The 25596-nt window shown below is 39.4% G+C and overlaps 1 protein-coding gene across 2 annotated transcripts in view; it reads left to right on the top strand.

Annotated features, from left to right (window-relative positions):
• Positions 1–25596, top strand: part of COL6A6 (collagen type VI alpha 6 chain) — a 195451-nt gene that overhangs the window by 134479 nt on the left and 35376 nt on the right. For both annotated transcript variants that reach the window (XM_053221451.1, XM_053221450.1), the window contains exons 25-31: positions 3758–3820; positions 4610–4660; positions 7052–7087; positions 7815–7877; positions 19358–19420; positions 20490–20525; positions 20641–20677. In XM_053221451.1, the coding sequence (XP_053077426.1) occupies positions 3758–3820; positions 4610–4660; positions 7052–7087; positions 7815–7877; positions 19358–19420; positions 20490–20525; positions 20641–20677 (349 nt within the window). The remainder of the gene's footprint in view (positions 1–3757; positions 3821–4609; positions 4661–7051; positions 7088–7814; positions 7878–19357; positions 19421–20489; positions 20526–20640; positions 20678–25596) is intronic.

Genomic DNA, 25596 nt, shown 5'->3' with positions numbered 1-25596 from the left:
ATATAGTGTTTGTAGAAGTATTTCCGGGCTGGGGAAAGAGGCATCATAGAGGATACAGACTTGGAGCAGACCTTAGAAGATAATAAAGACTTTGGCAAGCAGAGAGGAGGCATGGAGGGTTTCAGGGAGAAGAAATCACGTGAAGGAAAGCACAGAGTTGGAAAATCCTGGGAAGTGGGTATTTGGGGAAGAAGATGATCCTGTCTGGTAGGCACATAAAAGACAAAGTCTGTGGTCACTTGCTTTGTTAAGTAGCAAGTACAGTGCTATTTATAATTTTTTAATGGAGTGTATGAACACAGCCAGACTTGGGAGGATTTTGAATAGGACACTCAGTGTAGAAATATTTGGAACGCTGAGAGATAGGAAACTAGGAGACTAGTGGGTACGTTCTCATAGTCGCTAAGACAAGCAACAATTGGATGGTGTAACAGGGTGAGGACAGGAGGAACTCATCATGATTCTGGAAGACTCTTCTAGTAGGAAACTAAGGTATAAAGAAGAGGGCTACATGATTTGTGGGCTTCCTGCATGCGTGTGGCACCATCCCAGAAGCAGGAAAGTCATGAGAAAGGGCAGTGTAGGAGTGAAGGGAACCACTTGGTTTGGGGAATAGAGGAAAAGAGTTTATGGCTGGTCAGAGTTGTAGGTTTCAGAGGCATTTGGATTCTTAAAAAGACTCTTAGTGATATCTATTTGTAAGAAGGGTAAGGGGAGACAATCATTAGAAAGGAGGGGAAAGAAACAGAAATGCACACTGGGTGCTGAGAAGAAGAGTTGAAGAAGGAGAGGTCAATTGTATCAGCTAGCGCAGAATAGATAAGGGGAGTGCAGAATAGATAAGCTAGTGCAGAATAGATAAGGGAAGCCATTGCTTCTGGTAGCTAAGATGCTCCAAAGAATAGTTTGAAATGTAGCGTTTGAGAGAAGGGGAAAGAAAGGGAGATAGCCTACAAAGAACTGAACAATGCGTTGGAGAGGAAGAAATGGATTCAGGGCTATAAACTACTCTTTGAAGAAGCAAGACTTGGGGGCAGGGAGAGGGTATTAACCACCAGTATAGGACTGATTGAAGCTGGGTATTTGTTTTCAACGATAGGAGAGACTGTAGTGTGCATCTGAGCAGAGAGAAAGGAGAAGATTGAAGATGTCAGAGTAGGTAATTAATGGGGAAATTTCTTGACACAGAGGGTGAGAATGAGAACAAGAGAAGAGAGGCTAGCTTTGTTATGGAGAACTGCTAAGAAGGGCTGAAGTGGTGGAGGCCAGCAGTCAAGTTGTAAGGACTATTGACTGGAGGGCGAAATATGAGATATGTGGATGACAGGGATAGTCAACTCCAACAGGAAAGGATTGCTAGAGCATGCAGTGTAGCAATAGTGCTCTGGAAAGGAAAGTTTGGAACAGAAACAATGCTGCCTTCTTGCCCTTGGGGAAGGCTGCAGGGGAAGTGGTGTCACTGATGAGAACCAATTATCTTACAATGAGGTAGGATGTGTGTTTGTGTGCAGCTTCATGGATGCATAGAGGTTTGCTTGTGAGAAGAAAGCAATCCATTGGATGAAACAAAAGGGACCAGGAGATAGGTCGGCAGGAATGGAGAGCTCCTCGGGCCAGTTATAGGTGAGAGTGAGGAAGGAGATAGATAGGAGCAGGGTAGTTGTGCCCAAAAGATCATTATTAATAACAGGGACTTTTAAAGACGAAGAGGCAAGAATTTGGAAATAAGTACCCTCAAAGCAAACCCAAATCCTTTGGGAAGTCCCAAGATAAATTGAGTCCTCTGGATTCATTGTCAACTGAGATGAGCCCCGAACACTTACTCCTACCTTACTACAATAAGCCCAAGTACCCAGGGACACAAGCAACTTACTGGTTAATTCTGGGCTCAACACCTGACTGTACCAATAGTAAAAGTGACCCCGTTCAAGCCATTTGGCTTCCCTTGTTTCTGTACCTTAAAGCAGATGTTCTCAAATTTCACTGTGTATAAGAATCAGCGGAGGGGCACCTGGTGGCTCAGTCAGTTAAGCGTCCAACTTCAGCTTAGGTCATGATCTCACAGCTTGTGAGTTCCAGCCCTACCTTGGGCTCTGTGCTGACAGCTCTGAGCCTGGAGCCTGCTTCAGATTCTGTTTTCGTCTCTCTCTCTGCCCCTTCTTGGCTCATGCTTGCTCTCTCTCAAAAATAAACATTAAAAAAAAAATTAAAATAATCAGCAGAGAAGCTTATTTAAATAGGCATATTCTTGGGCTCTAATACGAGAGACCATACCAGTGGGGTCCAGGAATTTCCTTTGCATGTGGACCTGAGGTAGTTGTGAGGCAGGTGGCCCCAGAGCTAACTTTAAGAACCACTACCCTGAAAGAAAGGTGATCTTCTGCTTCCCAGCCATGGAACCCAACTCTGTATTACTCTGAGTTCAGTGCTAGTGGACATTTGTCCATTTGTACTTCTCACACTTAACTGGTTGCCTTTCTGTCTTTAAAAATGACTTAACCACTCCCACTCCCAAAGTGTGGGCTGGGTACATTTCCACACTCCTTTCTAAAGAGTACATTATGGGAAAGACAGGGAATGACTAGATAGTGGAGAAACGTGACCAACACTGCCTCAGCCAAATGGTCAAGGTTAACATCAATAGTGATAGCCATGTTGATAGAATGTTCTCTTGTTATGTTGTAATGAGAATGGCACTTTACCTCTGTGATCTTTACCCACTAAACCCGTAAAATCCACCGTAATCATGAGAAAGACCCCAGTTGAGGGACATTCTACAGAATACCTCAGCAGCACTCCTCAAAACCGTCAAGGTCCTCAAAAACAAGGAAAATCCGATAAACTGTGTCACAGTCTAAAGGAACTTAAGAAGACATGATATGGTATCTTGGATAGGATCCTGGAAGAGAAAAAGGATATTAGGTAAAAACTTAAAAAAAAAAAAAAAAAAAGCTGAATAAAGTATGGGCTTTAGTTAATAAGAATGAATCAGTATTCATTTATGCATTGTGATAAATGGGCCCTACTAATGTAACTAATATAATGCTAACAATAGGGGAAGCTAGATGTGGAGTGTATACAAACTCTCTGTACTACCTTGCCATTTATGTAAATCTAAAATCTAACATCTTTTTTCTTTTCTTTTTTTTTCTTTTAAGAAAAGGAGTTAACCTTCTTTTGTAGAGCTGTGTTAACTTTCCCAAGTAGCTGGACTTTACTCAACGTAATCCTGAGATTGATTTATAACCCACAGTAGATGGTCTACTAGTCAGAAGTCAGAAACAATTGCCATGAATGTCGTGCTAACTTGGTTATCTTGATTAGCACTTAAAACTAGATTAAGAAGTCTGTTGTATTTGCAGCAGCCAGATGATTTGATGGATCATCTTGGAAAACAGTTTTGTTAATTTTTTAAAACAGTACAGAGCTTCCTCTTTGACTCATGGTAAGACATTTCCAAGGGTGCGGTTCATGGTACTGAGCTGCCAAGATGGCAACTTGCACTAAACAATGTATCAGTCTTGCTGGGACTTCATTCGTCAATGGAGGAGACCTCACTAGACAACAACAGCCAATTCCTTGCATTGCTTATACAACTCGCAGTCCTGACCACAAAGCCATTGTCACTGTGTTCGATACAATGACATGGATGCAGTTGTATAACTAACTATTATCTTAGTACCGTCACTGCTCATTTCCTTTATAAAAAAATAATAACAAGCCTGACAAGGACACATTTCACTGTTTTGTTTGACAGGGAGAACCTGGAGATTTGGGAGAAAGAGGACCTATTGGCCTCCCCGGTCCTCGAGGCTTGCCGGTTTGTATTTGATCCCTACTTTTGACGTGGCCCTTGGAATCTTTTAGTTCAATAGATATCACGTATGGTTCTCTGGGGCATGTATTAAAGATACCAACCCAGTCTAGCTTTTAGCTTTTCAGAAACTGAGATATTATCCTTAACTTGGATTAGTTCCTTTCCTAAGGTGGCCACTTGCCCGTACCAAACACCCTGGCCAGGATGCTTTTAAAGCCAAATGATAAACTGGACAAAAACGTGTCTTGAGCATCCCCGTAACCCTTCTTCTATCCTTTCCGCCCATCAGAACCTGTTCATCAGAAACCCAGCCCACCCTCCCCCAGAGCTCAGGACTTGTCACAAAGACCTTCTGCAAGGGTCTGACAGTAGCCATTGACCAAGAATTTAGAAGGCCTTATTTTCATCTAGCGAACTGAAAATGGATTAGAGCTAATGGATTAAAAATACAGGTGTTAAACAGAAGCACCACTACCTCCTTTTATTGACATGACTGTATGCCTCAAATTTTCTCATTCGGTCCTCATAATAACATCATGAGTGGTTATAACTTTTAGTTCCATTTTACAGATGAAACAAGTGAGACTAAGGGACAGTGCACGGTCTATATCTGTCACTGAGAGTTATCTTTAGTGCTACTATCACCAAATGTCAGTGGCCAGCTCCAGAGGAAGTATCTGCTTCCTAATTTCTCCTAATCAAACCAAAAAACTGGGTGTCTTGTTTTCTTGTGGATAAGCCTGCCTCTAGTCTGTAGTCTCGGATGTTTGTAATTAATGCCTTTGTTTACAGGGCGATGATGGCCCTCCAGGTTATGGCAGCATTGGAAGGAAAGGAGCAAAGGTAAGACACATTGACTGGAAGCTGAAAATTTTCATTTATTTTTTATGCTTTTTTTAGGTTTGTTGGGTTTTTTTGTTTTGTTTTGTTACATTTAAGAGGGAAAAAAAGCAGTGAATAGGGCAGTCTTGGATATTTAGAGATAGATTTTGTTAACTTATTTGCTGATATCCCTTGGAGAATGTGGTAGAAGAAAATACAATTTGATGGTTTAAGGCACAGGCAACAATTGAAACTTGAAATTAATTTTCTGTTCTCTGTAAAGATGTGCAGCCAGAGCCTGACTTTTTACAGCCTGAACAGTGCCTCTAATCTTAGCAGCTCTGTGCTCGAGTTTACTCAGGGAGGCATTCCAAAATTTGTTCTCTTAATCTGTTTAACCATTAGTGAGACATTTCACGGGGCCTTTTTAACGTGCATTGAGCCAAGCAATAACTCAAAAATAAAAACTTTTAACTTTGTATCAGAATTATAACTTTATATTTTGAATATTTAAGGATCTGGAAGTAAGATAAATTTACAAAACCAGTGATTTCTGTATATAAATAATAACCACTTAGAAATCATAATAACAGTATCCACAAAAAGATTATGTAGTTAAGAATATCCCTTCTGCAAAATATTTGAGACCTATGACAAATAATTACTGAAATATAAAACTTTACTAAATGGAGACATACCAAAGTCTTGTTGGAAAGTCTAAAACATTATAAAGGGTCAATTAATTCCAAGTGAAATCCCACTATGAATGATGCAAGAGACTGTCTGGAAAAATAAACCCCAAAAAGCTAAAATTTCTTTGAAAAAAAAAATCACTAATGAATGAGGCATTTCCAGTGAAATTTTCTTTACAGAATAATTGAAAACAATCTCAATATCTGATAAAAGAGAAATATTAAGTAGCTAATAGCATTAGAATATTCACCCTCTTTAAAATGAATATATATGAAGTATGTAGTTATGTAAAAAATTAGAAAAGAATACTTATCCCAATTATGCTAAAAAATGCATTTTGGAGGGCTTAAAGAAAAAATGACTAGGGGCACCTGAGTGGCTCAGTTTGTTGAGCGCCGACTTCGGCTCAAACTATGATCTCACAGTTTGTGGGTTTGAGCCTCACATCGGGCTCTGTGCTGACAGCTCAGAGACTGGAGCCTGCCTGATTCAGATTCTGTGTTTCTCTCCCTTTCTGCCCCTCCCCTGCTTGTGCTCTGTCTCTCAAAAATAAATAAACATTAAAAAAATTTTTTTAATTAAAACAATAAAAAATACCCTGCCCCTCCCCCGTTCATGCTCTGTCTCTCTCTGTCCCAAAAATAAATAAACGTTGAAAAAAAAAATTTTAAAAAAAGGGGCGCCTGGCTGGCCCAGTCGGTTAAGCGTCCGACTTCAGCCAGGTCACGATCTCGCGGTCCGTGAGTTCGAGCCCCGCGTCGGGCTCTGGGCTGATGGCTCAGAGCCTGGAGCCTGTTTCCGATTCTGTGTCTCCCTCTCTCTCTGCCCCTCCCCTGTTCATGCTCCGTCTCTCTCTGTCCCAAAAATAAATAAACGTTGAAAAAAATTTTTTTTTTAATAAAAAATAATAAAATAGGACAAAATATTTTTTTTAACTTTTTTTAATGTTTATTTTTGAGAGCAAGAGAGAGAGACAGAGCATGAGCAGGGGAGGGGCAGAGAGAGAGGGAGACACATGTCTGAAGCCGGCTCCAGGCTCTGAGCTGTCAGCACAGAACCCGACGCAGGGCTCGAACTCGTCAACTGTGAGATCATGACCTGAGCTGAAGGTGGATGCTTAACCGACTGAGCCACCCAGGCACCCTAAAAATAAGAAAACAGGACAAATAATTTCTAACGGTTAGTTCTGGGTAGTGAGATTTGAGTAATTTTTCTTCTTTCCATTCTTTTCTATTTTATATATGTTTGAGGAGATACTACATTTAATAATCAGAAAATAAACCTCAGTTTAAATCATTGTTTTTTCATCAAGTGGGGATTATCAGACATCCTCAATTATAGTCTATGGACTAAGTAAGGTAAACAGGGAACCAGAAAACAAATGATCACATTTAAACTCTAGGTTTCCCAAATTTCTCCATTGAGACACTCGGCCATATTACCAGCTGTCTGTTATGTATCTCCAGTAGAAGGAGAGCTGCTTTATAATTCCTCAGATGTGTGCATTTATCCACTTAGGTTGTCATGATATTTTGTTACAGTTTAATTTAGAAATTGGAGCTAGTTTCTCAAATCATGTTGTACATTTTCATTTATAGTTGTTTTGGCCCTTCGCTGATTCAGAGATACTAAAACCAAATGAGGCAGCAGGCAAAATCAAAGTCAGGGCAAACCTACATCAGTGATACGTATATTAATTTTCCATACTGTTAATTATAGGGGCAAGAAGGATTTCCTGGAGAAAGTGGACCTAAGGTACCGTGCACTTCATATTAAGTAGAGATCAATCAGAAATACTCCTGAGGCTGTGAAATGTATCCTAGGATGATAGAAGAATAGTTAATGATCAATGAATAAAAAGAAACCTTTATGAGGAAAAGGGGGGAGAGAGAGAGGCAGGCTTTTTTTTTTTAATTTCATTTCTAGTTTTTAAATTCATAAGTAAAGGAAAAAAATCACCTTTATTTTTCTTCTCACATGGACTCCTTCCCCTCTATCATATGTGTTTTCTTCTTGGCTCAAAGGAAAGTAAAATGTAAAGAAACTCAAAACCTGCCTTCACCTGGCTCGGTTTTTCCAATGTGATTATAAATCACCTTCTGATAATAAGTTAGTAATGATGCCCTCTACCTTAAAGCTTTCAATTTTGCTAGAAACATTTAGTGAGTTCAGTAAATGCCAAGTTCTGTGATTCGATCAGGGAGCAGAATAAAAAGCACGGACAGTTCATGTCTCTGAGCTGACTATGTTGTGGCTGGAAAGAGGGAGGCAGAGTAAAACAATGAGGCAGCCCTGTGCTGTGTAGAGAGCCATAAAACGGGGGAGGGGAGAAAGGAGGAGGGGGAGGGCAGACACTTCAGAGAAGACTCTTGAAGATTAAAATGTATATGAAAAATGTCTTTGTGTTGGAATCAGTTTAAAAACACATTGAGATGTGGCTCTTGGATTTTAATTACCATTTTATTTTTCTGAACTTAATTAGGGTGAGACTGGGGACCGTGGTGGTCCAGGAGAAACTGGACCCAAAGGAGCCAGAGGCAAAACGGTAAGCATCTTAGATTCCAAGGTCTTACAACCTCGGCTACTTTGGGAAGTCCTTCCCATGCTTTTATACTCATTTGAGTTGTTACTTGTTCCTCAAGACTTGCAAAATGTTCCTCAAGACTTGCAAAATGTGTGTGTGTGTGTGTGTGTGTGTGTGTGTTGTTAAGGCATACCTGGGGAAGGAAATGGATATATGACTCCTCCTTCAATGCCAGCAAGAAGGCAAAGACGTATATGCTCTTAGTGAACAAGTTCACCCATTCTGGCTGCCAACGTAACATTCTTTTTTTTTTTTTTTTAAGTTTATTTTTGAGAGAGAGAGAGAGAGAGAGAGAGACAGTGTGAGTAAGGGAGGGACAGAAAGAGAGGGAGACACAGAATCTGAAGCAGGCTCCAGGCTCTGAGCTGTCAGCACAGAGCCCGACGTGGGGCTTGAACTCATGAACCATGAGAGATCATGACCTGAGCTGAAGTCAGACACTTAACCAATTGAGCCACCCAGGCGCCCCTTCATTCTTAACACTGGAAATAAGACTTTGTTACAGGAATCCTCGTAGTCAAAAATTTGCACTGGAAAATATGGTCAGTTTCATCCTGTCTCCCTGGCAGATTTAGTGCAGCCTAAGGCCCGTTGGCGTCTTGTTCTTCACTATTAAGGTTTTGTTAAACTACTTTTGATGAGGTATTTAGCTTAATACCCATTTAGCTTAAGAGAGTATGTCTTAATTTTTATGAAAAAGTGTTTACACTTTTTCATAAATGAAAGGACTGAATATGTCCTTATTATTCCATAGGGAGGCTTGGAAATTTCCTAATGTCTTGTGTCCAGCATAGCTCATAGGCATTGGCATATTTGGGTTCCAGCGGGTTAAGAATGGATTTTTGCATTGGTTGACTTTTTATATCTCCACTGTGTATAAATGACGTGGCTGCTTTGAGAAAGAGACATTCTTCTGATCATTGTCTCTCAATAAATTTCTTTGTTTTTTTTTTCTTAAGCCCAGCACTGACTGGGTAAACTGATCTTAACACCATATTAATTAACAGGAAAAGAAAAACAAAGTCTGATATAACTTGATACTTGAGGTGGTTTTCCAGTTTTGTCACTGTGGTTAATTTTATCCTGATCTGAGTTTTTATTAAGCACAACAGCTTTATGTACAGAGATTGGGTTTTTTTAGGGAAAAAAAACCCCACTGTTTAATTGCCTGCTCTTCTAAGGGATTGTGTGGTGGCTTGTATGCTCTCCTATGTGTTCATTCTCTTTTGCATTACACTTGGCCATTTCTACCTCTATGACTCTCCAGGATTTTAAAATTTTTATTGAAATACAATTGATATACAATATTATATTAGTTTCAGGTGTGCAACATAGAAATTACATAGATTACAAAGTGCTCACCATGATGTATAGTCACCATCTGTCACCATATATTATTACAATATTATTGATCATATTTCCTCTGCTGTACTTTTCATCCCTATGACATATTTATTTTATAACCGGAAGTCTACCTCTTAAGCCCCTTCACCCACTTCACCCACCCCTCCACCCACCTCCCCTCTGGCAACCACCAATTTGGTTGTCCCTTCTATCCATGAGTCTATTTCTGCTTCTGTTGTTGTTTCTTTGTTCATTTGTGTTATTTTTTTAGATTCTACATATAAGTGAAATCCTATGGTATTTGTCTTTCTCTGACTTACTTCACTTAGCATAATAACCTAGAGTCTATCCATGTTGCCACAAATGGCAAGATTTTATTCTTTTTATGATTAACATTCCACTGCCATATATACACCATCTTCTTTATCCATTCATCTGTTGATTGACACTTAACATTGCTAAGGATGTTTATCTTTTCAGATTACTGTTTTTATTTTCTTTGAGTAAACATTCAGAAGTGGAATTACTGGGTCATATTGTGTTTCTATTTTTGATATTTTGAGGAACTTCCATACTGTCTGCAACAATTGACATTTCTACCAGCAGTATACCAGGGCTCCCTTTTCTCCACATCCTTGGCAACCTCTTGTTATTTCTTATCTTTTTGAATCTAGCCTTTCTGGTAGGTGTAAAGTGATATCCCACTGTGGTTTTGATAGTCTTTTCCCTGATGATGAATGCTGTTGAGCAGATTTTCATGAGTCTGTTGGCCATCTGTATGTCATTTTAGAAAAATAGCTGTTCAAGTCCTCTGCCCGTTTTTTGATCAGATTTGTTTGTGTGTGTGTGTGTGTGTGTGTGTGTGTGTGTGTGCATGTGTGCGTATCACATCTTTATCCATTCGTCTACTGATAGACACTTAGGTTGCTTCCAAATCTTGGCTGCTGTAAATAACGCTACAGTAGTGGCGCCTGGGTGGCTCAGTCGGTTGAGCATCCAACTTTGGCTTAGGTCCTGATCTTGCAGTCTGTGAATTCAAGCCTCACATCGGGCTCACTGCTATCAGTGTGGAGCCTGCTTCAGATCCCCTGTCTCCACCCGCCCCCCGCCCCCTCCGCCTTCTCTCTCTACCCCTCCCTCTCTCTTTCTCAAAAAGAAATAAACATTAAAAAAATAATGCTGCAATAAATACAGGAGTGCATATACCTTTTCAAATTAACATTTTCATTTTCTTTGGGTAAGCATCCGTGAATTACTGGGCCATATGGTATTTCTATTTTTAATTTTTTGAGAAACCTCTCTACTGTTTCCTACAGTGGCCGCACCAATTTACATTTCCACCAACAGTACACCAGGGTTCCTTTTTCTCCACATCTTCTCCAACCAAAACTTGTCATTTCTTGTGTTTTTGATTTTAGGCATTCTGACAGGTGTGAGGTCATATCTCCTAGTGGTTATAATTTGCATTTCCCTGATGATGACTGATGTTGAGCATCTTTTCACATGTCTGTTGGCCATCTGTATGTTTTCTTTGGAAAAATGCCTATTCGAGTTCTCTGCCATTTTTTTTTTTTACCAGATTGTGTGTGTGTGTGTGTGTGTGTGTGTGTGTTGAGTTGTATGCGTTCTATATATATTTTGGATATTAACTCCTAATTGGATATACCTTTTGCAAATATTTTCTTTCGTTCAGTAAGGTTGCCTTTTCATTTTGTTGCTGGTTTCCTTCATTGCACAAAAGCTCTTTAGTTTGATAATAGTCTCATTTATTTTTGCTTTTGTTTCCCTTGCATGAGGAGACAGATCCAGATTAGTGCCTATGTTTTCTTTGAGGAGTTTTATGATTTCAAGTTTTACATTCAGGTCCTTAATCCATTTTGAGTTTATGTTTGTGTATGGTATAAGAAAGTGGTCAACTTTCATTCTTTTGCTTGTAGCTGTCCAATTTTCCCAGCATCATGTGTTGAAAAGACTGTCTTTTCCATATTGTATATTCTTGCCTCCTTTGTCATAGATTAATTGACCACATAAGCATAGGTGTATTTCTGGGTTTTCCATTCTTTTGTATTGACCTATGTGTCTGTTTCTGTGCCAGTATCATACCATTTTGATTACTATAGCTTTGTAGTATATCTTGAAATCTGACATTGTGATGCCTCCAATTTTGTTTTTCTTTCTCAAAATTGCTTTGGGTATTGAGGGTCTTTTATGGTTCCATATAAATTTTAGGATTACTTATTCTAGTTCTGTAAAAAATACCACTGGTATTTTGATAGGGATTGTGCTGAATCTGTAGATTGCTTTGGGTAGTATGAACATTTTTAACAATATGAATTCTTCTAGTCCATGAGCATAGGATATCTTTCTATTCCTTGTGTTTTCATTTTCTTTCATCAGTGTCCTATAGTTTTCATAGTATAGGTCTTTCACCTACTTGGTTAAATTTATTCCGGGGCATTTTATTCTTCTTGGTGCAATTACAAATGGGATTTTTTTTTCTTAATTTTTCTTGCTGCTACTTTGTTATTAGTGTACAGAAATGCAAGGGATTTCTTATATTTTGTATCCTGTGACTTTACTGAATTCCTTTATTTTCATAGTTTTCTGATGGACTCATTAGGGTTTTCTGTATCTAATGTCATCTGCAGATAGTGACAATTTTACTTCTTCCTTACCAATTTGGAGTGCCTTTTATTTCTTGTGTGATTGCTGCAGCTCAGATTTCCAGTACTATGTTGGAAAAGGTGGTGAGAGTGGACATCCTTGTCTTGTTCCTGATCTCAGAAGAAATGCTTTCAGTTTTGTACCACTGAATATGATGTTAGCTATAGATTTTTCGTATAAGGCTTTTATTATGTTGAGGCAGATTCCCTCTAAACTTATTTTGTTGAGTGTTTTTGTCATGAATGGATGCTGGGATTTTGTCAAAGCTTTTTCTGCATCTATTGAGATGAGCATATGATTTTAGTCTTCATTTCATTAATGTGTTGTCTTGATACAACAACTTGATTTATTTTATTTGTGGGTATTGAACCTGTCTCACACCCTGGAATAAATCCCACTTGACTGTGGTGGATGACCTTTATAATGTATTGCTGAATTAGAATTGCTAATAGTTTGTTGAGAATTTTTGCATCTATATTCATCAGGGATATTGGCCTGTAATTTTCTTTGCTTGTAGTGGGTTTCCCCCCCACACCCCAATTTTGGTATAAAGGTAATGCTGCCCTCATAGAATGAATTTGGAAGTTTTCCTTCCTCTTTGTGTTTTGGGATAGTTTGAGAAAGGTAGGTATTAAATCTTCTTCAGATGTTTGGTAGAATTCACCTGTGAAGCGTTCTGGTCCTGGATTTTTGTTTGTTATAAGTTTTTTTTTTTTTTAAATTAACAATTCAGTTTCATTACTGATAATTGGTTTGTTCAGATTTTCTTTTTTGATTCAGTCTTGGAAACAATATGTTTCTAGGAATGTTGGCATATAATTTTTCAGAGTAGTCTCTTTTGATCCTTTATACTTCTGTGCTGTCAATTCTACCTTGTCTCTTAATTCTAATTTAAGTCTTCTCTTTCTCTCTCTCTTTCCTTGATGGGTCTGGCTAAAGGTTTATCAGTATTGTTTAGCTTTTCAAAGAACCAGCTCTTAGTTTCATTAATGTTTCCTATGATTTTTTTTAGCCTCTATTTCATTTATTTTTGCTGTGGTCTTTATTATTTCCTTCTAACTTTGGGCTTTGTTTCTTCTTTTATTTTCTTGTTCCTTTAGGTATTGGTTAGATTATTTATTTGAGATGTTTCTCTTTTATTGAGGCAGCCCTGCATTGATATAAACTTCCCCCTTAGAACTGCTTTTACTGCAACCCAGAGACTTTGAACCATTGTGTTTCCATTTTCATTTGTTTCTAGGTATTTTTTTTTAAGTATGCATGGTATGATTTCAATTCTTGTACACTTATGAAGGGCTGTTTTGTGACCCAGTATGTGATCTATCTTGGAGAATGTTCCATGTGCACTCGAGAAGAAAGTATATTCTGTTGCTTTGGGATGCAGACTTCTAAATATATCTGTCAAGTCCATCTGATCCAATGTCTCATTCAGGGCCCTTCTTTCTTTATTGACTGTGTGTCTAGATGATCTATCCATTTCTGTAAGTGGAGTGTTAAAGTCCCCTGCAATTACCACATTCTTATCAATAAGGTTGCTTATGTTTGTGAGTAATTGTTTTATATATTTGGGGGCTCCTGTATTTGGCGCATAGACATTTATAATTGTTAGCTCTTCCTGATGGATAGACCCTGTGATTATTATATCATGCCCTTCTTCATCTCTTGTTACAGCCTTTAATTTAAAGTCTAGTTTGTCTGATAGAAGTATGGCTACTCCAGCTTTCTTTTGACTTCCAGTGGCATGATAAATAGTTCTCCATCCCCTCACTCTCAATCTGAAGGTGTCCTCAGGTCTAAAATGAGTGTCTTGTAGACAGCAAATAGATGGGTCTTGTTTTTTTATCCATTCTGATACTCTGTGTTTTTTGGTTGGCGCATTTAGTCCATTTATGTTCAGTGTTATGATAGAAAGATATGGTGTAGAGTCATTGTGATGTCCGTAGGTTTCATGCTTGTAGTGATGTCTCTGGTACTTTGTCTCACAGGGTCCCCCTTAGGATCTCTTGTAGGGCTGGTTTAGTGGTGATGAATTCCTTCAGTCTTTGTTTGTTTGGGAAGACCTTTATCTCTCCTTCTATTCTAAATGACAGACTTGCTGGATAAAGGATTCTCGGCTGCATATTTTTTCTGTTCATCACATTGAAGATCTCCTGCCATTCCTTTCTGGCCTGCCGAGTTTCAGTAGAGAAATCAGTCATGAGTCTTATCAGTCTCCCTTTATGTGTTACAGCATGTTTATCCCTAGCTGCTTTCAGAATTTTCTCTTTATCCTTGTATTTTGCCAGTTTCACTATGATATGTCGTGCAGAAGATCGATTCAAGCTACGTCTGAAGGGAGTTCTCTGTGCCTCTTGAATTTCAATGCCTTTTTCCTTCCCCAGATCCGGGAAGTTCTCAGCTATTATTTCTTCAAGTACCCCTTCAGCACCTTTCCCTCTCTCTTCCTCCTCTGGAATACTAATTATGCGTATATTATTTCTCTTTAGTGCATCACTTAGTTCTCTAATTTTCCCCTCATACTCCTGGATTTTTTATCTCTTTTTCTCAGCTTCTTCTTTTTCCATAATTTTATCTTCTAGTTCACCTATTCTCTCCTCTGTCTCTTCAATCCGAGCCATAGTTGTCTCCATTTTATTTTGCAGCTCATTGATAGCAGTTTTTAGCTCCTCCTGGCTGTTCCTTAGTCCCTTGATCTCTGTAGCAAGAGAGTCTCTGCTGTCCTTTATACTGTTTTCAAGCCCAGCGATTAATTTTATGACTATTATTCTAAATTCACTTTCTGTTATATTGTTTAAATCGTTTTTGATCAGTTCGTTAGCTGTTGTTATTTCCTGGACGTTTTTTTGAGGGGAATTCTTCCGTTTCGTCATTTTGGATAGTTCCTGGAGTGGTGCCGAACTGCGGGGTACTTCCACTGTGCTGTCTTGAATAACTTGCGTTGGTGGGCAGGGCGCAGTCACACCTGATGTCTGCCCACAGCCCACCGCTGGGGCCACAGTCAGACTGGTGTGTGCCTTCTCTTCCCCTCTCCTGGGGGGTGGGGATTCACTGTGGGGTGGCGTGGCCCGTCTGGGCTACTTGCACACTGCCAGGCTTGTGGTGCTGGGGATCTGGCGTATTAGCTGGGATAGATCCGCCAGGTGCACAGGGGTGGGAGGGGCAGGCTCAGCTCGCTTTTCCTTTGGAGATCCGCTTCAGGAGGGCCCCGCGGCACCAGGAGGGAGTCAGACCGCCAGAGGGATGGATCCGCAGAAGCACAGCGTTGGGTGTTTGCGCAGTGCAAGCAAGTTCCCTGGCAGGAACTGGTTCCCTTTGGGATTTTGGCTGGGGAATGGGCCAGGGAGATGGCGCTGGTGAGCGCCTTTGTTCCCCGCCAAGCTGAGCTCTGTCCTCCGGGACTCAGCAACTCTCCCTCCCGTTGTCCTCCAGCCCTCCGGTTCTCCGAGCAGAGCTGTTAGCTTATAACCTTCCAGATGTCAAATCCTGCTTGCTGTCAGAACACACTCTGTCCAGCCCCTCCGCTTTTGCCAGCCAGACTCGGGGGCTCTGCTTGGCCAGCAGGCTGCCCCTCCGCCCCGGCTCCCTCCCGCCAGTCCGTGGAGCGGGCACCGCCTCGCCGCCCTTCCTACGTGGGCCTCTCGCCTGCGCTTGGCTCCGGAGACTCTGTTCTGCTAATCTTCTGGCGGTTTTCTGGGTTATTTAGGCAGGTGTGGGTGGAATCTAAGTGATCAGCAGGATGCGTGGTGAGCCCAGCATCCTCCTGCGCCGCCATCTTCCCAGGATTCCCTCTAGGTATATATTTTTTTTAATTTCCTCTTTGATTTCTTCAGTGACCATTGGTTGTTTAATAGCATGTTGTTTAGCCTCCACATATTTATGTTTTTTTCCAGTTTTCTCGCGATTGATTTCTAGTGCCATCCCATTGTGATTAGAAAAGATGCTTGATATAATTACAGTCTTCTTAAATTTTTTGATACTTGTTTTATGGCCTAATGTAATCTATCCTGGAGAATGTTTATAGCACTGCAGTTCATGGCTTCAGGGGTGGGTTTTCTGTGGTTTCTATCTCTCTTCATCTCTCCTGCCGTTCTCTTTGTGGTCCCTCTATCCTTTGTTGTGCAGATGTTCAGTCAGCCCTCAGTTCTTCAGAATAGATTTCTCTATAGGTAGGTGTAGATTTGGTATGACCTTGGGAGGAGGTAAGTTCAGGGTCTAACCATGACACCATCTTGGACACATCTTGCCTGTGTAGATGTTATTTATATAGGTTTTAGGGATAAAATAAAGAAACTGCTCTTTCCCTCCATCCTGCTACTCCTAAGAGGACTGCATCTCAGCTATAATTCTTTTCCTCATACATGTTTTTGGATGACTATCCTTTAAACATTAGGCTCTCAAATATAAATGACTGATATAATTAGAAAAATAATTAAAAAGACTTGCAAATTAATCCACATGTCATCTGCATTGAAATATCTCTGGATCCTTTCCCTTAGCTTTTTAATGAAATAGTTTACTCTTGAACATTGGAAGCATGCTAACAAGTTCAGCTGTTTGTTGGGTTCTTGTCCCCCAATGCCACATTAATCATTTTTATAAAACAATGAACCAGTGGGAAGCATGTGAACTTTTTCTTTTGGACTCTGATTACTTGAATTTCCTTTTTTCCCCACAATTCATCACTGTTTGTAATTTATTACTTCACCTGCCAAGCTGCTTTTCCCATATCTATGTGAATATTTCTGTATTTGAAGTTGAAGTTTAAACACTGAAAACCTCCAGGTTTTCCTTCTGAAAAAGCTGAAGTTTTGATTGGTTGTTTTGCCTTAAATTTTGAGTGCCTCTTCAGCTTTCTTTGAATGATTACATTTTTAGTTTTCTAAATTTTCATCTTGTTTTTTTTTTCCCCTAACTGAAGGATTTTCTTTTACTTTGCCATGATTTTTTAACCTATCTTATTTTATTTTGTGTTTATATGTGTGTTTGTGTGGTTATTTTTTAAATCAGGTTGACACATGTACATACTTTAAGGTAGGGTGTCTTAACCTCAACACTATTGACATTTTGGACTGCATAATTCTTAGCTGTTGGGGATGTCCTGTGGATTATAGGATGGTTACCAGCATCCCTGGCCTCTACCCACTAGATTCCAGTAGCACTGCCCTTCTCTACCCTGCCCCAACATGGCAGCCAAAAATGTCTCCAGGCATTGTCAAATCTCTCCCTTGAAGGGCACAAAGTTCTCCCTAGTTGAGAACCACTGATTTAGAGAGTCAAATATAATTTTACAAGGCTTCTGATGGGAAAAAAATGGCAATCCCTCTGCCCCTTATCTCTTTTTTCTCTCCTATTTTTCAGCTTGTCTTTTTGCTCTACTTTCTGCGAGATTTCTTTGACATTATTTTACAATGTTCCCTTCATGATTTAATTTTCAAGAGCTTGTTTTTGTTCTCTAAATATGTTTTATACTATCCTCCCTTGTTTCATAGCTGAAACATCTTCTCTTATCGTTCTGAGGGTATAAATTAGTATTTTTACAGTCTTCTTTGCCCCGCATAGTCTTTTTCCTACAGTTTGTGTTTTTCTGTTTTGATCTCTATTTCCAGCATGTCTGGAGAATGGGCTATCTCTTCCTATTTAAGAATTGAAGACCAAAAGGCTAATTGGAAGCCCCAAAGACATTGATAGAGCTGGTCAACTACAAGTTTTACTGAAGAGTGATCTGGCTAAGTTAGTTCTTTACTGACCAGACCTCTGTTATCGATATCTTAGGTCTTCTTTGTCTAGTCACGTTCCCCTGAGAAGATTGTTTCAGTTTCCTGCCTGAAGATGAAGGTCTGACTGTAGCTTTCATGAAGCCACATGGAAAAGGAAACGTGAAGGGTCTCATATCTATTTCACATACTTTAATTGAATTGCCCTGTTTGTAGGATTGTACCGTTGGCTCTCAACTCTGCCTGGAGTTCCCTGGTGCAGATACCTCAGTTTTGCCTCTGTTGTTGGAGTGGAAAAAGGGATATTCACCCAACTGTAGACAATAGAGAGGAGATTGGGGGATTCCTAAACTGATTTGCAACCAGTCCTCCTTATTTCACCCCTCCCTTTCACCTCCACTTTTGGAGGTACCAGGTGCTGCCAATTCTTGAGCCTTCTGGAAATGTGTTATAAAACACAGGGGTTCTTGGCTTTCCCTGCTGCTGGCTTAGGATACAGCCTTTTCAGATCAGCTAAGTCATTTAAAACTTACACATCTGCTTTCTAGCCTCTGAAGGTTTATGGCTATTGTCTTCTTTCTCATTCTCTCCATTTTTTTAAATTTTTTTTTTTATTTTTTGGCCTTAAAAAAAAAATCTACTTACCATCATTTTAATGCGACTTTGAGAGGGAGCAGAAGTGTAAATGCATATGTTCAATCTGCCATTTCCCTCCCCACCCTGAGAGGCTAATCTGTATCTTCTAAAGTAAATACGATCAGCAAGTTTTTTTCACTCAACCTAACACACTGTAGAATACCCAAAGGACATCAACAGTTATTCCCTGCTTCCTAGACAATGCTTGTAAAAATTAAGTTGATTTTAGCCAACTTCATTTTTTCATTCCTATGAAGATTGTAAATCCCTTGGCATTTTGAATGAACTAAGGAATGTTACCTAATTTTTAAATTAAATTCTAGCCTTCTTTATGATAAATTATATTGTTAAATGCACACGGAAAAATTCCTGACATGTAGTGAGTAGCCAACATCAATTGTTTTTATTACAGCTGTTATTCATTATTTTATGATCAATATCTGCAGCCAAATTTTAAGCGTTTTCTTCTTGTTTCAAGGTTTTTATATTTAAATTTTTGTGTTTCTGGGTTTTTGATTTGTTTGTTGCCATCTACCATCTCATTTAGATAAAAATATCTCCTTTGATCCAGCAATTCCAGTTCTAGCAATCTTCCCTAAGGAAATAATCAGAATTGCATATATAATTCTGTAGTGGTGTAGCTTATTACAACAACCACAAACCTAAATGCCAATAATAAGGGACAAATGAAAGAAATCATGGTATGGTTGTGTAATGAAATATTATGCAGCCATGAAAAGTGATTTAAAAAATAATAACATGAAAATTTCCAGAGATACATTTAGTTTAAAAGATAGCGGGAAAGAGTATAAAATTAGATTTTAAAAGAATATATGTATATGGAACCATATAAAAATACCAAAAGAATAAAAAAGTCAAAGACTAGAAGAAAAGACATCAAATGTTAACAAGGATTATTTGGGAGCAAAACAATTGCTAAAGATTTCTTCCTTTTGTGTGTTTTTCGGAAATCTCTGTGTTCTAAAATAAAAGCGTATTGCCTTTGACATTTAAAACACAACAACAGACACCTATACGTATATGTATAAATATAATTTTAAAATAAACAAATTCTGCTTCGAGATATCCGCTGGGCTTCCAGGAGAGATGGGATCCCCTGGGGAGCCAGGACCTCCTGGACGCAAGGTAAGTTGAAAAGTCCTAAATTACACCAGATCCTTTTCTAAATAAAAAGTGCATGGAGTCTTCATTGTCCAAATGTGTATGCTTTCTGTCTTTGCACCTTAGTGGCTATTTTCACTACTTTTCCACATTTATGTGCTTTGAGATAGGAGGGGGTAGTGCTGATTAAAAATCAGTTGTCATTTCTTGTGAGTTGAGGGGATTTTGAGCGAGGAAATGAAAAGTATTGGACTAAAATGTGATTTCCCAGTTGTCAGTGAATTTATTTGCCCAATCCTTGTCCTCTTATATTCAATAAGTGGTTAGTGAATGAAGGGAAGTGGGAGGAAATTAATAAACAGTCAATAAATGATCAAAGTTGCATTCACATGGAACTTATTTTTGCCAGGAGTTTGGGTGGGGCTTGATTGCGTTTTTCCTTGGGTGTCTCTCTTTGAGAGTAGCCAGACTCTTCCTGTTGCTAAGATGGAATTGAATAGGTGAAATTAAAACCAATTCCACTTTGTTCTTTTCCCAATCCAGGCAGTTCTGTATATATGTATATTCATTCATTTTTGGAACACTGTTGGGATTACCTTTCCAGATGTTCGGTTTGAGTCTGGTCCCTTTGTCATCCAACCAAAGATGGCAACAGAGGAAGGTTCAGTTCAGCTGTTTGGTAGCCAAGGCAAAGCACAGGATTAAGGAAGTCTGAACCTCCCTTAAGGACGGGCAGCTGTAATGGATAGTTCATCCTTATCTAATTCTAAGCCATAAACCTGCTCCACAGCTCTCCATGCCCGTGTTAAGTTTTCAGCTCATCCTTAGATTCTAGATGACCCTTGTTGTCCAGAGATGGGGCTGGAGGAAGGTGGCCTTTGGAGGTTTGTGTTCATCTAGGTTGCTGCTTACAATTTATTTCCCCTAGAATGTTACTCTTAACTTGGTGATGATGATCCTCCTACATGTATTCCTTTTTCCCCTCTAACTTAAGAATAAAAACTTTAGAAAAGTTCACTTTCTGAAGGTAATGCACATTCTGGCTACTGATGTGTGTGTGGAGCAGTGAGACCACATTTCTTTTGTTTCCTAGGGTGTGAAAGGGGCCAGAGGATTGGCTTCATTTTCCGTATGTATCTCCTGATTCCAACAAAATGCTCTGTACTTCATTAAGTTTATTTATTTTTAGACTTGAAGACCTGGCAGTCAGTCAGTTAATTCTTTGTTTTATTTTTGAACTGCAGACGTGTGAGCTCATTCAGTATGTACGGGACCACAGCCGTAAGTACCCTGCTTAAATTGATCACCCAAGTTGTCAAAGCATTCATAGAAGAAGAGCAGTGAATTATGCCCTCAGAATTGAGACAATTTACCAGCCAATCTCTTAAAATTACAGATGCCACTGCATATATTTTGAGTCAGCATAGACATAACTCCTTCTCTGACTGCCATCATGTCTTTTGGAACCTGTCGCAAGCACTAATTAATAATCTATCTAGTGCTTTTAACCTAGGGAAAATTGAGATAGGAGGTCAGAACTCTACCGATGGTGAAATCAATCAGTGGAGAGTAACACTGAACTTTTAAAGATGATTAATACCTGACAATAATACAAGACTGAGTTCATCTGGTGTGGAAGCTAGCTGTCATAATAGGGTGTCCTGATGGGTGGGAGCATTTAGTTTGGTTTATTGTTTATTACTTCTTTTCTGGAAAGGATGCTTGATTACTTTGAGTTGGAATGACTGATTCGCTTATAAAATTATTCATTTTGCCTACATATTTTTTCTCTTTCAAAATTTTTAAAGCGGAAAGTGCATTTTGATTGGCAAATGCTCTTTTGAATTTGTTTTAAGGCCCTAATAGCAGCCTCTTCTATAAAAATATATGTTAGCACCATTAAAGGAATTCCAGGTACAAGATGAGTAAAGAATTGACTATTTGACGTTCATCTACAAATATGCAATGACTTCCCAAATAAACACTATGGCTGAAAAATTCCTTCAAGGTATTTTGAGGAAGAAAAATAGACAAACTAGAGCCCGTTTCTGCAGAGAGCCTTGGTCTCAATGACATTGCCTTTTTAAACCTTTGAATGCAGTGTTGCTCGTAACTGTCCCTTTTGGTACCATAACAGTACCATCCATGATGAGAATCAAAATATACAAGGTCATGAAGGCCAGTTGCTTTGGGCTGAATTAACACAGTGGGCTTTTTAACATTGGAGCCATGTGAACCATTATGATTCAAACGTAGATCCAAGTGTGATGCCCAATCTTTTACAATTTGAGAGGCTTAATACAAAATTATAAATCCAAAAGTAGGTACAAAATTATTTCCAAAGAAAGTGTGGTTTAGAACAGGAAAGGAAATCACGACCAGCGACTTCTGCCTCTTCTAGAAGCACATGATCACATGAACACATGGCTAGCTCCCTTCTCAGGGTCTTGTGCCATGTAAGTGAGAAGTTAAAAGCATCACGGTCGAGCGGAACTCTCTGCAGCGATAGAGGTGTTTCACCACACTGTTCAATACAGTAGCCACTAGCCACCTGTGACTTTGAGTACTTGAAAGATGGTTAGTGCTACTGAGAACCTGAATTTGTTTCATTTAACTTTAATTCAAATGTAAATAGTCACATGGGGCTAGTGGCTTCCATATTGGACAGTGCCGACCTAAAGCTTATTTATGCTTCATCTACTTCAGAGTAAATCCACCTCTGATGTTCACACACACACACACACACACACACACACACACACATACATATTTGTATTTGTGTGTCTATACATAAAATTAACACCTATAGATGCACACATGGGGAAAAAATTAAAGAGAGTTAGGACCTTTTAATTTTCCAAATTCTGTGTGCCTCTCTGTAGTATAATGTTCCTTCCCAGGCAAAGGTTCTTTCCCTCTGACAGCTGGCTGCGGGCTGCTGATTTATGACTGCATATTGTCCCGCTTCTCCCATCTTGTTTTTGCCAAGATGCTGGGATCCGTCTGCATTTTCTCCAAACCTTTTCTGTTGCCTTGATGTTTGAGTCATCTGCAAAAAGCACACAGGGCAGAGCTTCTACTGCCATGACTTCCCTACACGGTACCGAACTCTGTTCTACCAAATAATAACCCAGTCTCCTTTGTTCTTCTTCCCCAGCTGGCGGCCATGGTAAGTAATCTTTATTTACAGCAAGTTATAATCAAGCTCCAAAATGTCATACATCTGGAAAGACGAGTTAAAACAAAGTGTTGGTGCCAAATGATATAAATTTTATCTGAGCTGCCTTTGCTGCCTCATACTGGTAGCACAGACCCGCCTCCAATAAATCGCTCAGCTTTAGCTGAGTCTCCTGGCTGTTTCTCAACCAAGTGGTTTGATCTTTTAATTAATATTTTAATGAGTAACATTACCACTAACCTTACCATTACGGTTTTTTTGGTAATAATAAGTCTCCCTCCCTTCATTTTCTCTCTCTGTCTATTGTCTCTGTAATCTAGTGGTTAAGAATTAAGATGTAGTAGGCAACTACCCTCTTACACCCTTATACCGTATACCTTATGTATAAACCCATCAACCTGTGCCCTCTAGTTGCATTTTCAGTCACTCCACAAATATTTATTGAAAGTGTTATTATGTGCTAGGTACTGGGGACACAGGGCTGACTAAGATGGACATAATTCCTGTCTTCAGAAGCTTCCATTCTAGCAGAGGGTCCAGATGATAAACACGTGCACGAAATACGGAATCCAAAGGTTGCTGTGAAAGAGATAAAGAACAGGATGCTCTGTCACAGAAGAATGTTAGGGGGTGGGAAAAATGCTTTAGGATGGAGAGCTCCTCCTTGAGGCAGTGACATTGGAGTTTGGACTAAAGAATAAAAAGAATGCCAGCTTATAAGAGCCAAGAGAAAGAACCAAATGCAGAGGCCATGATACAGGACAGACAGACCTAGGCATTTTCTAGGAACTGACACAAGTCCAGTGTGCCTTAGATATAGAGAGGGAGGGGGAGACTGGCATGTGAAAAAATGAAGTAAGCAGAAGCCACATCAAGTTGGACTTTCTAGGCTCGGATAAGGAGGGTGGATTGTATTCACATTGACATGGGAGGGTACTAAAGAGTTTATTGCAAGCATCGAAGGGAGGAACATGAGCTGATGAATGAATTTTTAAAGCTTATTTGGACCACTAGGAAAGAGTAGATTGTAGGAAAGGAGTGTTGTGGTAGTCCGGTCAAATGTGGTGGTGGCCTGGAGAGGGCTGCCATTGCTGTGCATTAGTTACATGTCAGTGGTTTGGCTTGTCTTGCTCCTCATCACCGCCTGCTCTGTGCTAATCAGCAGCCATCAGTGTACATGTATGTGGCTACAGAACCACCTTAGGTCTCTACGTGGCCATCCGTGCCTTGATGAGGGAGGGCCTCCTAGGTTCCACTACTATCCAGCCCAGTGTTCTTCACGATCTTCTGGTTCCTGACAGCTTGCTGGATTTCAGAAAATGTATTTTGCAAGTTGAATTACCTTTTAGGTGTTTTTTCCTGAACACTTGAATTTTTTCCTATTTCAGCCTAGTACTGTGAATCTTTTTTTTTCCTTTTATCTCTATATTATACCTGAAGCTGTATTATTGTTGTGTTGTTTCCATATGCAAATCACAGCCCAAACAAGAAGCTGGAAGAACCACTTTCATGTTGAGGCATACTTCCATTCATTTTTTATTGCAAAGTTGACATGGCTTCATTTTTTTTTTTAAATATCTGCTCAGCCTTCTAAGTTAGACTCAGACTAATAAATTACATCCTGTTTCCACTGAGATGCACACTTTGAGTTGAGGTAAAATGTTTATTCTTACTGGTCCTTTAGCCTGTAAAGTCACAGAGTCCAGGACCAGAAGGAGATAATCATCTAGCGCCAAGGTGGGGGCTAAGCCCAGCTCCTCACAGAGGAGAACTTGATCCTTGACCAGCCCAGGCCAGCCCCAGCAGGTCTGAGTTTCTGAGCTCTTACAAAGAGCTGGTGGCCTTCGTGCTACATTTATTATCTCTGAATTTGACTTGCTGGCATCTGAACCAGAGGAGGCACCTCTAAGAGAAGTGCATCATTGTGATATCCTTTTACCAACATGCATCTCCACACCAGGCATCTCCCGCATTATTAAGGTTTTGTTGTTATGGCTGTACTTGTTGCAAAAGAAATGTTCTTTGTTTGGTTCTTCTTCATTCAGCCAATATTTATTAGAACCCTAATAAAGGGCAGGAAGAAATAATCTGGCAGATCAAGAGAGACACAATCCCTATCTCCACACTTAATGGAGAGGAAAACATTAATCAGATAATCAGACAAATATAAATTGCCAACTGTGATAAGTGCAGGGTACTGGGATTCATTAGAATGAATGAATGGAGATGAATAAATAAATCTGAAATTAACATTGAACATTCAAGTTTAATGATTCCGTTTCTCTGTGTAATAAGGTATGTTTATTGATGAAACTTGCCTTTTCAACTGTGAAATAAAAATATATCAGTGAAAGCTTTCCTCCCTGTGTTAAGTGATATAGTTCTCACAATGAAAAAGTCTGTAATGATAATTGTGATACTAATGGCTAACATTACTTGAGCACCTATTACATGGCAGGCACCGTTTTCCTAAGTGCTTTGCCTGTGTAGACTTATTTAATCCTCAACACAGGGCTATGCAGTGGCAGATCTTAGGACAGCATTTTACAGATGAGCGAAGTGAGGCACAGAGAAGACCAGTCACCTGGACAAGGTCACTTGGCTAGTGCGTAGTTGGGCCAGGGCTCTAAGGTGTCTGTGTGGTTCCTACTCTCCACATCTGATCGTCTCTTCTATATAGTGCATGTCTATTCCAATGGACACTTCCAATCTCTCTGAAATAATAGAGCTTTTGGACCCACTCCTGTTTTAACCCCTGTTACATTTCCTTATTAAGTTAAAAAAAAAAGTATGTTTTTGTTTATCTAACTGTGTAAAAAGTTCTAGCAATAAACATGATATCGTGCGCTTTTTATTATTTAGAAGGGATTTGGTCATTAACTTAAAAATTGCATAAAAACTCAAATTGAATGGTAGACTTTCTCTTGCGCTGTATTTACAAGGGCAAATTCAGTTTTTAAAATAGCATTTTTATTCAAGATGAAAATATTTAGTATTTCAGCTGCTCATTTTAGCATTTAAT

The sequence above is a fragment of the Acinonyx jubatus genome, chromosome C2 (assembly GCF_027475565.1).
Source record: "Acinonyx jubatus isolate Ajub_Pintada_27869175 chromosome C2, VMU_Ajub_asm_v1.0, whole genome shotgun sequence".
NCBI classification, from domain to species: Eukaryota; Metazoa; Chordata; class Mammalia; order Carnivora; family Felidae; genus Acinonyx; species Acinonyx jubatus.
The sequence above is the reverse complement of the archived record's forward strand: the minus strand, read 5'-3'. Positions and strand labels throughout refer to the sequence as shown.